This window comes from Cornus florida, unplaced genomic scaffold (genome assembly GCF_030987335.1).
Source record: "Cornus florida cultivar Cherokee Brave unplaced genomic scaffold, ASM3098733v1 CherokeeBrave_3.0.0_Hap2_Chr05, whole genome shotgun sequence".
In the NCBI taxonomy this organism is placed as follows: Eukaryota; Viridiplantae; Streptophyta; class Magnoliopsida; order Cornales; family Cornaceae; genus Cornus; species Cornus florida.
Window position 1 is genome coordinate 99,640,566 of NW_026775575.1, and position 17,293 is coordinate 99,657,858.

Below are 17,293 nucleotides of genomic sequence, written 5' to 3' on the forward strand. Positions count from 1 at the left end.
TTACCATCTCATTTCCTTTTCTTTTTTTCCCCTCTCATCACTATTATGAGTTATGATATATAGCCCCAAATCTCAGACAATAAATCATTAATATACCATCATCAATACTATTATTAGGGTGAATTGCAAAAATTTCTCTTTACTATTACTCAGTTGCAAAATACTTTTCTTATGAATATTTTTGGCAAAAAAATCCCCCTCAACTATCCCAAAGGGGTGTTTTCAACTGATGTTCGTTTAAGTGGTTATCTGAGGGAATTTTTTGACGAAATTACTCTTTAACAGACTATTCTTCCAACAATTTATTTATTTTTTTTCTTTTATCTCTTCGCGTCAAGCAAACCTTCTCATTCCTTCAAACACAAAGCTAACCCAATTGTTGAAAATTTATATTTCAACACTGCTTGGACAACATGATATAGTACATGTAAACAATGGGTAATTTACAGAAACCTCCCCTATGGTTTGCCTTAATTACAGGACCTCCCCTCCTGTTTGGGAAATTACTCGGACCTTCCTTACTTTTGAAAATATCATACACATACCTTCCTTATGTGTGACGAACCGTTAAATACAGTAACAAACCTATCAAAATTACTAAAATACCCTCTCCTTGGCATCTGAAATTACTAAACTACCCATCAGCTTTTAATTAAAAAATAAATGTCCTGCACAATCCCTTTCCACCGCTATCTCCCCCACCGTCGACGACTTTTTCCATCGCCATTTCCTCCCACCATCGGCGACTTCTTCCGCCACCGCCGTCGCCATCACCACCAACACAGAGACAGTCTTGGCTAACCAAGCCCAAAGGAAAAGCTTCTTCTTCAAAAGGATCATCAAAAGCATTTCCAAACTAATTGGCCATTTTCGACTCAGACATTGCCTAATCACTAACCCTAATCTCACATGGTTCTATCGATCTCACTCTCTTCTATTCATTCATATCTCTGATTATTAATCTATCTTTGTATGTATATATATATATATATATATATATATATATATATATATATATATAAATCTAAGGTTTTGAAATGGTTAAATTGATTGATTGGCATAATTTGATTTGATTTGAGGAGTGACAATGTATATGTACTAGTACTGTATAGTTATAGTTGTAGTAATGAAGATTTGAATTCAAAGTCGAAGAGCAAAAATGAAGATGGCAGTGAAGCTTGGTGATGATGATGATGAGGAAGCTTAGTGATGATGACGGCAAGAAAGCAAAGGTATGATGACGAGGAAGCTTGGTGATTTTGGGTCTTGTTAACCCTTTCTTCACCAACGGTGTTGCCACCAAGGACATCCACATTGACCTCTTCACCTCTCTCCATCTAAATCTTCTTCCCGATTCGTGTTTAGTCTCGTTCGATTCAGATTCTAAGTTGTAATTGAAACCTAATTAAGGTTAAGGCTACAATGAGATATGCTTTGAATGATCTGAGTCATATAGAGAATTATGGGTCTTATTTTTTGTTTCTTAGCGGCGGTGAGGGTCTGGTTTTCTCAGCGAGCAAAAATGAAGGATGGCCATAAATAATCAAATCATTTAAACCAATATGCCCATAAACCACTTCTCTTCATATGTTGAAAAATCAATTTTGGGTTTGTGTTTAGCCTTAGTCTGTAATCAATTTTAGAGACCCTATCGTCAAATATCAGATAGCGCTTCGAGTAGAGGAAACGTATAGAAATACCGTCGGGCAGATCATTACAGATCTCTTTGGTGATGTGGACCGCGCGCGTGTGTATACCAAATGAAGATAATCAACAACCATTACCATGAAACGGATAGACCCACAAAGATCATGGTGCTAATAGATATATATATATATATATATATATATATATATATATATATATCATATATATATCAATTGGTAAGAACAAGGGTATTATGGAAATTTTAGTAAAATTTGTACATGACGTCAGCAATTTCCGTCGTTGACTGGCGTTGACTCTAACAGAAGAGAGATTCATGTAGGATATTTTCAAAAGCAAGGGAGGTCCAAGTAATTTCCCAAACAGGAGGGGAGGTCTGTGATACCCCTCGATTCTAGAGCCACGGGTGATCAAGTCCGAGCACAGATCCGAAGGATATCAAACAATTAATATTTAATCGAACACAGATGACAAAATGAATTTAATAAATAAAGTTTAAGCTGGAAGAAACTAAAAGTAAAATCCATTATAATTAAATACTTAGAATCTGATAATCCAAAACTCTATCAGTTTAACAACTCGGGAATCCATCTCTAGTGGACCCCTAATAAAAATCCCAAACTGAATGAAAATAAAACTAAAAATAAAATCCAAATCTAATATTTGGAAAAAAGTCCTACGTCGTCGGTAGAAAGGAAGATCGTCCCTACTCAGCACGAACAAGCTCTAGACTGGAAATGTCCGATACCTGAAAAATGATGAGTGGGTCAGGCCCACATGTAAGTTCTATACTACTACTACCCAAGCAGAGACCTGATACGCATGTACATCCTAATAAATCCAACAATAGCTAATAGTCCGTAGATAAATATATATATATAATCACACTACAGGACTCTCACTGGACTACAGGCCCGTCTCAACCTGACTAGTAGGCACCATGCGAAAGCGCACCCAAAGGTGGGCATGACTACCTAGTCCTAGCAGGGTACACATCCAACCATCATAGCCAGCTAAGCATCCCAATGCATATACGCTCCCTAACCAACGACTCTGAGACTCAGGCTCATATCGTGGTATCATAAAAATATATTTAAATTCCATTCCAAACCAAAGTGTCACTCAATTATTTATTGATCTAACACAAAAGACAGGTAGGACTTAACTTTTGTAGTTAATCCATCCCTTATTCCAGAGTAGGTAGGACTTAGCATTTTTAAGCTAATCCCCCTAGTATGTCACCGTCCCATACCGGTGCATACAAAACATCCATCCAGAAGTTATAATATATATGACAGCATAACATATCAACATCAACATACCCAATCATAAGCATAACAAGAATGTTTAACTAGCATGCTTATTCAATACATTCAGTACCTGATTCTCTAACAAATTTTAAATGCAGAGAATAAATATAACCATCATGTAACTCACACTAAGCATAATAATGACATTAACAGTATCTACATACTTACTTGTAATTACTCCACAACATCCCACAAGTTGACATAAACAATTGTTTTGGTAACCATCAACTAGTTCCTTATTAAGTATTAACTGAATTTATATTAGTTAATAGGCTTAATCCCATACCCCTGTTATATGATTTACATATCAAACTCCTAATTCAATTGCTAAATTATAATTAAACAACTTGAACCATCCGCACAAGGCAACCATGTAAACTTTCTTAATAGTTTCATAACGTCCCTTCTACTAACCTTCTATGGTATAATATGTATTTTCATGCCTTCTGAAGTTTTAGTAGAATTTAAACATCACTGAGAACCTCTAATTAAACTCTCAGTTGCCCCTGGAAACCCATTAACCCAAGCACAGTAGCTAGCAGTCTCGCAGAAAGTCAAAAAAAATGAAAACCCACAAAGGAGCAGGCTTCACCCAAAGTGGAGCTGCCTCCACTACCAAGTAGAGCCGGCTCTACTACAAAGTAGAGCCTGCTCCACTTTTTAATTGAGCCTACTCTACTTGAAATAGAGCAGGCTCCTTCCCCTGTGCGTCGTTTTTCCAATTCCGGCGGTGTGCGGCTGTGTTGATCCTCCAAACCAAATTTCTTGCTGATTAAAATTAAGTTCTTGGGTGTTCAAAAGTTAATTAACTTCCTTGATTAATAATCACATTCAGTGGGAACAAGAATTAAACAAAATAATTTAAAACGGTTAACATGCACCTAAAAGAAATCATACTGTTCAACTTCTTCTCCAACTCCGGCAACTTTGTTCCTCCAACCCAAGTTTCTTGTTGATTTAAAACTAAGTCCTAGGGTATTCCAGAGTAATTTAAATTCATCATTCATTAATTGAATTCAATTGGAACAAGAGTTACACAAAACAGCTCCTAAGTGGATTAAAATCCATACAAGAACACATACTGTTTCAGGTATCTAGCCCTGCGTCCCAGATTAATTTTAAGATTTCCCATTATGTTTTAGAACTATTAAAATTCTTAATCCATCAATTGACATCCTTAAAATCATGAATTAAGTAAAACAAAACAGTAAAACAACAACACTGTAAAACAACCAATCTAACATATCATAAACATATGTTTATTAAACAATGCAAGCATGCGAACCAGATTTGTTTTAATCCTTATTTCATCCTGAGATTGTGTTAGGGATGCAAAGAACACAGGTCAAAAAGGTAGAGCTAGTTATAAAACTTGCCTGTGAGACTCGGTTCAGAAATCTCAACGTCTTTCTTCTAAGTTTTCCTGGCGCCCCTTTGGTTTTCCTCCTCTCTGTTTCTTCCGTCTCCACAGCGTGGTTAGGGTTCTAAACCCTTGACCGCCTTATACAGATATATTTATAGGTTTATAAGTTTACACAAAACCCTAGTTTAATTTAAACCCTAAACTAAATCCTTAGTCGGCCCATATGAAACCTAATTAATGCTTAATTATGTCGGCTACATACGTGACTTCTAAAACCAAAACCCTTAATTAATCCTACTAACATAAAACTCTATTTATAGAAAATCCATTTATACTAAATTAAATCATTTAACAATTAATTCAATTTCAAAAAAATAATTAATTCTATTTAAAGAAAACAATTACATCCAATAATTAAAACCCAATCAATAAACAATTAGAGAATTAAATAAAATAAATAAATTACAACACTTAAACAAGTCACAAAATTCAAATAATTAATTAAAACCAATGAAACAATTAAACCAACAAATTCACAACTAAACACATAAAATAATTAATACAATAAAATGAGCAATTAAACAGATAAAAACAAATAAACAGGCAATTAAAACAATTAACTTAATAAAAACGTAATTAAATACAATAATTAAATTCCAGAACTGTCCTTTTAAAATTAGGGGTATTACAAGGTCCCTGTAATTATGGCAAACTATAGGGAAGTTTATGTAAATTACCCTATAAATAATAGTTGAGATCGCAAGAATACTTAGCTATATTCACTTAATCTATGACTTAATTTTATTTATTTACTTTTATTATTATTATTATTATTTGTCATGACTTCATCCTTGTAATTGAACAAATTATTTGCATGTAAAAAGTGTTATCTTTCCTTTGGTTTCTTACCATCTTAATAATAAGAATTTTTTTTTTTTTTAATCTTAATAATAAGAGTGAGTAAACTTTCCATAAATTACCCCCTATACTTCGAGCACATGGTATGTAATTTTCGAGTAGTATGTGGTAGAATCAAAACAATTTTTGCGTAGTAGGTAGTGGAATCAAAACAATATATGATGAGATGATAAATGCATTTCTCTCAAACTAAATGGCTTAAATGTCCTTTGTAATTAGATTCATGTGAATTAAATAGAGGATAACGATACCCTTTCACATTAAAAGCCGTAATATTTTTATGTATTTAACTTGAGTACATCAACTATAACAATTTCGTCTCAAAAATTTACTTTGGGGTATTTTGAGAACAATTTTGTGTTCTCAAAGTAAGTAAAAAAAAAATAATAATAATAAAAAAAAAATTGAAAAAGAAATTATATTGCTTTTTAATTGCCAATTTTAGTCCACTTACCTTGTAGTAGCATAATCCAATTAATGAAAATAATGAAATTGGACTAAGAAAACATGACAAATTATTAAATATTTTTTTATAAAATAATTAATTGTTATAATGGTTGCTAAATATCAAGTACACTGAAGGAGTTCTTGAGTTGCTTAATTTTTTCATCTTTTATTTCGACGCCATCGTGGATTTTCTCTCTCATGTGCGGTTGTACTCAATTTTATTTTATTAATTATACATAGCTTAAATATGATTTTATTGGCTTTCCATTTTTATTTTTTATTTATTTTTTGTAATTTTTTTTTGTTGCTTCACATACTTTGCTTGACGGAGAGAAAATAAATAAATTATCTAAGTAGTAATATGTTAAGGGGTAATTTCGTCCGAAAAATTCACTCAAACAATCACTTATATCAATTAAAAATACTCTTGAAATAGTTGAGGAGAGTTTTTTGCCAAAAATATTCATGAGGGAGATTTTTCGCAAGTAGCTACGATTTTTTGCAATTCGCCCTTATTAGTATTAACCTTTCAAAAAAATATTATTATTATTAATATTGAAGATGGTAATTATTTTTCATTTTTTTAACAAATAAAAAAAACCTTTTCTTAAGAATGTGAACTTCGCGTTTCTAAATATATATATTTATATGTACGTAGACGATGATGACACTTGAAAAAAAAATATATTAATAAAACAAAACTTGAGACGCTCAACCCTGAAGGTGCTTTGATTCAGTGTCAATATCACTATAATAAGCTTACGCGCCTAATCAAGATTGGGTTTATTGAGAGTTGGCTAGATTGATATTGACTTTCGAAAGAGTAAACTTTAGACTAGAAACTAAACAGTTTTCATCAATAAAACCACAAGAAATCAACGAAAGATCGGAATAACACAGAAACACGTAAAGAGTTAAAAACATTAAAAAACAATAAAATTTCCCGTAAAGAATAAAAGGTTCACCATTTTAGAATCCTTTTGAGTTACACACACAACCCCATTACATATACATACCTCTCTCTCTTTCTCTCTCTCTCTATCTATATATATATATATATATTTCCACTGAGAAACACGGTTAATTGCACTTGTAGAGTTCCAGATTACTCCAAATCACTCGCCCCCCATTCTTTCTTTAGTTTTAACCTTTTTGATCGACAAGCTACAATCACTCAATTATTAACTATTTTTTTTTTACGGCTTATCTTACACATCATCACCCGTTAATTGGACCTTGCAAATAAGGCACACCGTCCGATTCAAGCTTCGAAGCCAAAGTAGATGTATCATGCACACACTTGCATATTCAGATATCCAGTGTGTGAGTGTGTGTGTGTGTGTGTGAGAGAGAGAGAGAGAGAGAGAGTGAGAGAGATGAACACCAAACTATATAACAAAAAATATATGTACTATGAAGTACGTAGGGACTTGCATATTATCCACTACGGTAGGGCTTGATGTGTATTGTATCCATTTAGGTTGAGTGTGTCGAGGCTTCTACTGTTTGGCACTGAAGTACCTACGCTTGCATCCCATTTCCACCCATATAAACCCGGGATGAATATACAGAAAATGGGCCAGGGGAATTGCGTTATGACAAACTTGATTTACTTCATTTTTGTTGCCTTTTTCTTTTCTTTTCTTCTTCCTTTCAAGTTCAAATAAAATGAGCCCAGAAACACAATGCATTTAAGAGACATGTCTACTTCACAACAAACAAAATGACCACACTACAGCTAAACCTGAGGCTGCCACTGAACGCTGTAAAAACGACGACAATCATGCATCCAAAATTTCTGATTTATGAAGTTGGACCGTGAAAAGCTATGAAGTTGATTGCACAGTTGCAGATAGCTAGCTATCACCAGGACTGTATATCATTTCCTGCACCATAAAAAAAAAAAAAAGTCTGTGACCTTGTAGCATTTACATACATTGTTAACAAACGAACAAATTAACAACAGCAATGGGTTCTTATCTAATCATAAAAACAGTAAAAATGAAATTCAAGACGAACCTGATCGCAAACAGGACAAGTGTCGCTTCTTTCCATCCATTCAAGAATGCATGAAAGGTGAAAATGATGTTCACATTTTGTAATAATTTTTGGATTCTCAGTGTCATATTCTGCAGCAGCGTACAGGAGCAAAAAATCAACGAGTTACGACTTTTCTAGTCCAAACACAACATTGTATGCAAACTGTGGCCTAGAATTCCTGAAGGTAAGAAAAATTGCCCAAAATTAAAGAGTTCAGAAAACAGGTAGTTTCAATACCTTCAAGACAGGTAGGACAAACCTCCTCTTCCTCCGGTGCTGAAATAGGAGTTTCAGTGGACTTTTTAAGTTCACCAGACTTCTCAAGTTCAACTGCCAGTTCTTTTGATGAAACAAGTTCAGTATCAGTTTTTCCCTTGCAGTCGGATTCCTTCAAGTCTTTTTCTGATGTTTCGAAAGTGTTGCCACTATCTGTTAGTTCATTAGACTCGGTATTCGTTGTCGGCACAACCGTATCACTCTTGTTGCCGCAATTTTCACGATTGCCCAGTGCAGTTTGGGGAAGTCCTAGATTTGCATTAAATGGTATTGGTGCAGGAGGTGGTCTGTAAGTGTCAGGGAACGAAGTTTCCAAATTGGTATTAACTAAGAGTCCTGTAGAGAGTGCAGAGGATGGGACATGCTGAGATGACAAGGGCTCACGCTCTTCTGACACTCTTGGGTACTGCAGAACAGGGCAAAAGCAACACAAAACACAAGAAATAACTTCGTGAGATGACTTCATAACAATAAAATTAACATGGTTGTCAGTAAAATCAATTTCTAGACCTTTGTGAGTAAAATAGATGCAATTAAGTACATTTCCAAATCAAAAGAATACTTAGTAAAGCCATCTACGTGCAAAGGCCCAATGTTTGTTAATTATTTCACACTAAAATGCAGGTCTCCAAAACATCCAGAAAGTGGGTGCAGCAGATTTATAACTAACCAGCTCCAACGCAGTACTTGAAGCAGACAATTTTAGCAGAATTGGCAACTTATCAGAACCGCAATTCACCATAGGTGCTAATGATATACAGTACTATGTAAAAAACAATCAAACTCTAGGCTCTTCCAAAAATCATATAATCATTCATTGACAAGCCCATCTCTCCAGTTAGCATTTTTGTTTTTTTAATCTTTGATCGGGAAAAAAAATCAGTAGCATAGGCCAAAATTATTCTAAACTTGACATAGTTAATTGGCGAGGAAAATTTAGTAAATTGTAAAAAGAAGTTCAATGCTCAACATCCCTGCAAAAATATCATCACCAAGCAAACTATTTATTAGGTACCAAAATAAGAAAAGGATTTAACAAAGGTTTAATAATGGTTGGGATTTGGTATTGAAAATATATCCATCATTTTCCACCCATAATTGCAATTGTTTAGGAGTTAGCTAATTACAATTTAATAAGCATGAGATAATATAGCAACCATTAGCTGAAGAAATATGTAGAATTATTAAGAATGAAAAATAAATTTTACCATTAAAGGATTTAAGATGGGAGGACGCTATAGATGGTCAGAGCTTAATAGGACACCAAAAAACTACCCTTAAAATATGATAACTTGTGGTTTGTTGAGGCTATGGCCTTAAATAGAAGCGGAATGGAAGGTTTCATGTAACCAAACCCAAGTAGTCGGGAAAAGGCTTTGTTTGTTGTAGTTGGAAAAAACAGTCAAACCCTTGAGTTACAGTATCATGATCCCTCAAACTGGTGCCAAGTAATATATCCACAGCTCTTTTCTCCTAAGCTTCTTTAAAAAGCTAAGCCGCAATGAGAAAGCCAACAAGCAGTTGGCTTGGCAAGTATAATAACGTATTAGGAGTTTGGGACCTAAAAAAACGAGTTCAAGTCATCTTTGTAGAACGGTCTTAGTATTCTTGGCAGCACCATGATTTGTTCTTCCATCACAATACCATGGATGAAGAGACAATGAAACTTGAGAGAAGGCAGGAAGAGCATAAAGACATTTGCCCCAGCCTCTTCATTGAAAATAATCAATATATTATGGTTATTGATGAGACTAAATTTCTACTTCTGGCCTGATCATTTTCTAAAACACCACTATCTTCACAACTTGAATAGTATCTGACCACAACACAAACTTCTCCAGTCATGAACATCAAGTTTATTATGATATTTTGCAGAAGACTCTACAGATGAAGTAGAGGACACCAATCATGGCCCTTGGGACAATTAATTCTTCAATGTGGTGTACCAACAAGGCCATTAGCTACAGATTTATTCTTCAAAACATATGGGGTCATCTTCATATCCTTCTGAAATTCATCTCCTTTCTTTTTTTCTTTTTTTTTTCATATGTTGTGTATCAACATATGCTTTTATGATGTCAAAATGCACACAAAATATTACTGGGAACAATGACCTTGTTATTTATGCTATAAAGAATTGGTTTTTACCATTTGATAAAACAGGAAGCAACTTATCCCAACAGTATTTCTTACCCCATACCAAATGAAGCATGAAACTTTGAAGTCAGATCACAAAGGTAAGTTTGAAATCCTTTTTTACACCTCACCCCTCATTTCCATGATAGAACTCTACAAGCTGTTTACAACTAATCCACAGAATTCAGCACCTATTCGCTGACAACTTCTCAGCAGAGCAATGTGCTTCATTCACCCTCCACAAACCATTGATCAACAGGGAATACGCTGGATGATGACCCTTTTCTACATCTTTCCTACATCAATAATACTAAGTTTGACTCTGATTCTCTGAAGTATTGAATTTACAGTGATCAGATTGAACTGTGACACCTAATAATCACAAAATCAACCACCTACTCTTCCAGGAAATCCATCCACTCACACACACAACCAAAAAGGAAAGGAAAAAGGAATTTTACTACAGTAAAATTTGATCAAATAAATCCACTAAAATCAAATGTTTGTGAAACTCAGCCTGCGAACTGTTTCAGGGACTGGTCATGTTTTAGAACAAAAGTCACTTGAAATTCAAGTTTCTGATCTTCTAGGATTCTAATGAAGTAACACAAAAGAAAAAGAGGTATTCTCATATGATTACTTATCATGCTCAAAAATTTGCATCTATATCACATGCAGCAACAACAATTTTAGGTTTCTCTGAAGCTCGTATATATCTTCTTCAACCACTAGATTCCTCTTGAAGATCCAATACCACATGCATGCCTTGCAGCCATCACATTTCTGTAACAATATTTCAGCAGTCAAGGCTTGCTCTAACATCATATGAGTATATGCTCGGTAGAAGGATCACAAATTATGAATTTATACTATTTTTTTATTTTTTATTTTTGATAGATAATACTCTATGCTAATTAGAGAAAATACCACTGAGGAAGAATAAGAGAGACAGAGAGAGAGAGAGAGAGAGAGAGGAGCACAGGGGTCAAATTGTCAAATACAGATCCACTTCATTCTGGACTTGGAAAAAGACCGAATCTCCTAAGTTTAGCGGCAAAATGATCTTCAGATCACAGAAAATGTTGTCAAAGGCTTACAAAGAAAAACACAGTTTCCACACCAAGTGAAACAAATCTAGACCATACAATTCTAATATTTTTAATCACCACATAAGACTACTAAGACATGACTAAAAAGAGTTATCTTTAACGGGCAACAAATAGATTATATGACTCCCCAATTGAAAATATATATATATATATATATATATATATATATATATATATATGAATTATCTAACCTCACTGTTCGCTGTTACTTCATGTAATAATTGGAAACCATAACATTGAAGAAACTCTAGATAGCATAGTTATGTTTCACTCTGTATATATATTTTCACTTTGTATGTAGACTATGCAGCAGAAACCAGGTTTACACCATGAACACGGCATTCAACTCTAGCTTGAGAAGTTCAACTCTAGCTTGAGAAGTTAAGATCATACAAGAAAGTATCTGGTGTGAGTGCGATTATATTACTTACATGATAGAATGGTGGTGAACTACTCAGTTCCACTCCTTTAGAAGAACAGCAGCAACAGCCTCCCATTTCTATTAGTTATCTCTATTATCCACCTGAAGCAATCAGCAGTTTGTTCATTTTGCACTCCCCTTGGCATAAGAAAACAACATTCGCTTAGATGAAAAGTAAGCAATGTCATAGTAAAAGTACAAATAAAGTTATTGTCATGCTTCAATAAACATGGGCACTACGATTCTCTCTCAGAAAAATTATCAACAAAGATCAAGCAAGGGTGCCAAAGAAAATGTGAATATGAAGAATTAGGTAGCAATAATGTTAAATATTCTATGAAGTGAGCATCTAAATTTTAAAGGGAAAAAAAATAATGGGCATACCATATACTAAAAGCAAAACAAGATGTTTCCTACTATTTCAAAATCCAAATAACCCGAGTTCACATGATAATGAAATCAGATAGAAATAATTAAAAGTGCAAAAATCAAGGTAGATTTATTAACTGTGGCAGATGTGGGTTTAAGTTACAGCATAACAAGTGTGCAATTGACCAAGAGAACGAATATACATAATATTTAGATAGTATGTTCTTTTGTGTCCTTATTTCCAAAAAAATTCAAAAACCCATAATGAAAGGAATATCTACCTCCATAAAGCACTAAACCAGTTTATGTAATGTTTTTCTACTAATAGTAGCTTCACATATTAAACATAGTAGGTGAAATGACATGTAATACAAAAGATTGGAGAGAGAGAGAATTGTGGCCGACCCCACTCATATGGGATTAAGGCAAAGATGATGATGAGTAGCTTCACATATGCCGCACACACAGCATGCTCGGGTAACCTGTTAGGATGAAACAATGCAACAATGTCCCGCCATTCACATGCTATTTAGCTTAATTGGAAACTAATGGTATGGACAATTCTTAAGGGGTGCATATGGCTATGGTATACAACACACTTATTCCAATCAATAATTGGCATGTTTGGAACATGTGTTTTCAACACCAAAGTTTACCTGCACATAATACCTATTTTAACTCATGTAGTGACAAAGTCTTACCATTTCTACTCAAATAAAATGCAGAAATACAAGGCATTATATTTTTTTATATGGAACATTTATAGTAGTTTCCAGTAATATTTTACTCCATAGTTTTCTATATGCACAACGAAGTGAAGGGCATTAGCTAATTAGTCTCGCGGCCTATGCAATGCAATATAGCCTGGAGGAGTAGACTGACACCTAAAATTTGAGATAAAGTGGCTACCCTTGGACCCAAACTGCATCTTCCCACAGCAGCAAAGCTTTTACCACATTTTTTAGTAATCAGACAACACACACATACACGCACACAATTTGCCCCACTTGGGGATTGAATCCTTTTTCTTTTTTCTTTTTTTTTTTTGGATAAGTAAAAATGTATTAGAAGGCGTTCAAAAGGGGAACGCGTCCCAAGGACTATACAAAGACGAAAAAAGAAAGAGAAGAAAATGAGATCTATGGACCCAACGACCCCAAAAAGTCCATAATCTCATCCAAAGAAATACAATCTCTCCCCATACCCCAACTAAAAAGAGAGCAAAGAATAGCGAACTTCAAAGCCCCAATGGAAGTCCCCTCCCCATCAAAAGATCTCGGTTGAATCCTTGACCTCTCCTTTGGGGAGATAGAGGTCACAACGCCTAGGCCAAGAGCCCAGTAGCGACCATTGTAGTGAGCAATGGACCCAACACACTCCTTATATATTATATATGTGTGTGTGTGTGTGTGTGTCCAAAAGGCCAATAGCGACCATTGCAGTGAGCAATAGAACCGACACACTCCTTACGCATAGAAAATTACATATATATAGGGGGGGGTGTGTGTGGGTGGGTTCAATATAGTGTATTGATGCATACTTACATGCATATACATATATATATATATATAAAGTACACTGTGACTAAAATCTATGGATTTCTTCATCCAAAATGCCTCATGTCACCACGTCAAAATAAAAGACACTCATGTTCAAGTAAATCACGTCTGTAAATGATAAGTCTGTGGTCATAATGCAGGATTATACTACAACATATCCTTGGTTTCTAAGGAACCAAACATCCAGTTTCAAAGTCTGAAAACAGAATCATACAGTTCCAATTATTTTCACACAGGCCCATAATAAAAAATAAAAAAATAAAAATAAAAATAAAAATAAACTTGATTATTTTAAATTTCAATGTCTCCTGAAATTCCAAATTTTTACCATGTCACCACATGCCATGGTCAATTGGTCATACAAACCCATTGTTTGAGGAAAAAGAACTCCTAACTTTCAAAAATCCGATTCATAAACCAATTATCCTACACAATTTGAGATTAAACCAGCTCCAAACACAAAGCATGCAACAACATTCCAAAATTAGAGTAACACCCTATCCCCTAAAGTATACTAAATTGCATCAACCAGAACAACAAACCTGATAAGATCACCATGGAGCGAAAAATAGGGAAACAATAATAGTCCTCAATGAGATTTTTTTACGAAATTCTGAGAATACTCAGCACATACAACCAGCAATTGAGTCAATAAACAGCCCAAGACCCAAGGAAAAACCTAATCAGACCCCATGGCAATCACAGAAACAAAAGAATGAAGAACGCCAATGGATTGATTACCTGAAACCTAAACAGCTAGATTCCTCCACTGTTTTTCGTAAACTGCACAGCACAAGGGATAAACTAATGAAGACTGGCGATAGATAAAAGAAAATAACTCCAAAACAACAATACATCCACACACGAAAGCCAAAGAAGCAATCAATTAATTTTTGTGTATCAAACTCACTGAATTTGGGCTTCTAATTTACAAGAGAAGAGTAGAGAAAAAGCCGAAGGTAGCTTTCTTTCACTCTTTTTTGGGGCAATTGGGTGGGTGCTTGTTATGTGTATGTACATCTAAAAATATATAATATTATATTATTTTTCTATTTTATATGTGTAAATATAGATTATATATATATATAACTGCATATCTAACTAATAATAATAGTAGAGATGTGACTTATATATATATATATATATATTCTAGTTTATATTTATAAATATAGATTATATATATTTTTATTTTATAGTATGTGTATAAGAACTTGTTTTGGATTATTTCTTTATTACTCCTATTTAGAAAGCGCTTTTATTTTGAAAAGTTGCATTTTGATGTATTTGGTAATCATTAAAAGCAATTATAACGATTATCAAATTTTTTAAAGAAACTAAAATTTGAAACTTTTAAAATTAGTAGAGGTTAAATATTTTAGGTAATTTTTTTTTATTAGACAATTTTATCCTTTTAATTTTGTATAAAGACAATTATACTCTTTCTTTAATAAAGTTATGATCAAATATGGTAACATCCTAATGATATTATTGTATAAATAGAAATAAAGTGTTTAAAAAAATATAGTTACTAAATAAATTTTAAAATAATTTAATGTTGAAAAGTACTTATAATAATAATAAACTAAAAAATACCTAAACTTATTTTGGTGGTCTAAATGACTGCACTTGCATTTTATATGCTTCTCCCTTAGTTCATGTATGTAATCCATGATTCTTTGGGGATACTTTTTATTCTTTAATTTTTATATTTTTTTATTTTAAAGTAGGAGACAGAGCAGACCCGCATACCTAAGTGTTAGTTATGAGGGAAAAATAATAATAATAATAATAAATAAATAAGGGAAAAGAGAGAGAATAATTTCTGCCCTTGCAAGTAATCAAAGATATGAAAGAAATAAAAGCATAATAATAACCTTTTGGAATAGATGAAAAAGAATAAAAATAAAGTAGTTATAATTATTGTAATATCTATAGAAATAAAATGAATGACAGATAATTTAGATAGAGGTAACTCTATGTTCCAAACTTGAGATATTAAATCTTAATCAAACACCAAATTAGAGAATTTGTAATTTCAAACAGATTTTGTTAGACTCTTTTTATTGAATTGATTGCAAACGATTTTGATAGGTACTCCGTTTTTGTTTTTTTTTTCCCACATATGAAACTCCAACCTCTCTCCCCCCTCCTTGTACTATTGGGACAGATGGCTTTTGGTAAAAAGAATAATAATTAAGTCCATTAATATAATGTTAATGTGACTGTCTTAGATACTGAGGAGGGTATATTTGTAATAAACGCGTCTTGTCCTGATGCGGGAGTACCAATTGAAAAGTAAACAAAATTTTAGAGGCACTTAATTCTAATTGGGACGTGCGGAGTTGGAATATTCTACACAACCAAGTTGGTGAGCCTAAAAGCAACCAACTAGCCACGTGGCACCTTTTAGTCAGCCTGGGCCCACCATTTTTGTGCTTAGAAGAACAAATGTCTGAGTGTAGAATGAGCTAGAACTACACAGGTCAAGTGGGCCAAAATATTATATGCGCTTTGGTGGTTTTCGCTGTCATTAGGTGGGCTTGTACTAATGGCTAAACTGGGATGGGCTAGGACTAATATAGATTGGGCCACTGCTCTCTAGTGTATTAATTTTATTTTATGGAACACCAAGTCTATCGTAAGGTGGCACTCATCATGAGCTTGCGTCACAGTTGTTGGATAGCTTCTTCCTTCCCAAAATCTCTCAATCCAAGGGCGCGCAAACTCGTGAGAGCACAACTTCCTGATAGTTTCTTCCTTCCCAAAATCAAGTTTTAACTATAAATTATATTCATATTTGTGTTGGATAGTAGGGACTGTAGGGGCGGCAAAGTTGGATACGTAAAGTTAATTTCGGTCATAAATGGTAGACATAATTAACTCATTTACTTAATTGTGTCATGTTAGGGTTAAGGAGTTTAACTCGTGAAATTCATTTATACCCGTTCAACTCAACGTGTCATATATGACATGTGTAACCTTAGGCTCAATTACCATGAACAATTAGGCAATTTTAACATAAACCCAGATTATGCCTTGTGATTTTTATTATTTTATTGGATATTAAATGTTTTGTTTGGTAAATAAATTATTAATCAGGTTAACAAGCTAACCTCTTTAAAAACATAGGTATGGTAGGGTAGAAAATTCTCAAACAATTATTCTCCTTAATTTTTTTTTATTTTTATTTTTTTACATGACAATAGTTACAAATGTTGAAAGTTAGTGGGGCTTAGGTGAAAGAAGATTCCAACTAGGAAAATAGGGTGGGGGCACATTAAGGTATGGCCCTTTATCACCAGAGCAAAACCAACTTGTCATAAATATTTTTCTCAAATCTATCTCTAAACTTGGCGACACAGTTTTGTCCAATTCACAATTCTATCAGTCATTTAAAGAAAATATTGAATGCGTTGGACATGTCATGTCATTGGAGTATCTCAATTATGAAAATAGTACTATTATGAAATTAATCCCGCTTAATTTTAAAAACTACTGCTCTCAACTCGCTGCTATATTAATTTTCATTTTAATTGGCTGAATATACTGGGCTCAGATTCGCCTCATTCAACCAATTGGAGCATGCCAAAGCTTGAGAAGCCCATAAAGGCATCACTTTGAGGGGGACGGGGGTGGGTCCACAGTTCAAGAAATGTAATGGTGGTCAGTTGTGGTGACCC

General features: G+C 33.9%; 1 protein-coding gene across 3 annotated transcripts; it reads right to left on the reverse strand.

The window, feature by feature from the left end:
• Positions 1-7,071: 7,071 nt before the first annotated feature.
• LOC132307935 (probable E3 ubiquitin-protein ligase RHB1A) lies at positions 7,072-14,642 on the reverse strand. Of its 3 annotated transcripts, none has more exons than XM_059805836.1 (6): positions 14,524-14,642; positions 14,355-14,396; positions 11,696-11,787; positions 7,981-8,425; positions 7,723-7,832; positions 7,072-7,589 (listed from the first exon to the last, which is right to left on the reverse strand). In XM_059805836.1, exons 3-6 carry the CDS (start codon positions 11,759-11,761, stop codon positions 7,560-7,562), a joined length of 651 nt encoding a protein of 216 aa, XP_059661819.1. In that variant the 5' UTR covers positions 11,762-11,787; positions 14,355-14,396; positions 14,524-14,642; the 3' UTR covers positions 7,072-7,559. The 3 variants fall into 3 exon arrangements, with proteins under 3 accessions (XP_059661819.1, XP_059661818.1, XP_059661820.1); XM_059805835.1 differs by having other exon boundaries at positions 11,696-11,823; XM_059805837.1 differs by lacking the exon at positions 14,524-14,642 and having other exon boundaries at positions 14,355-14,517.
• Between the last annotated feature and the right edge of the window lie 2,651 nt (positions 14,643-17,293).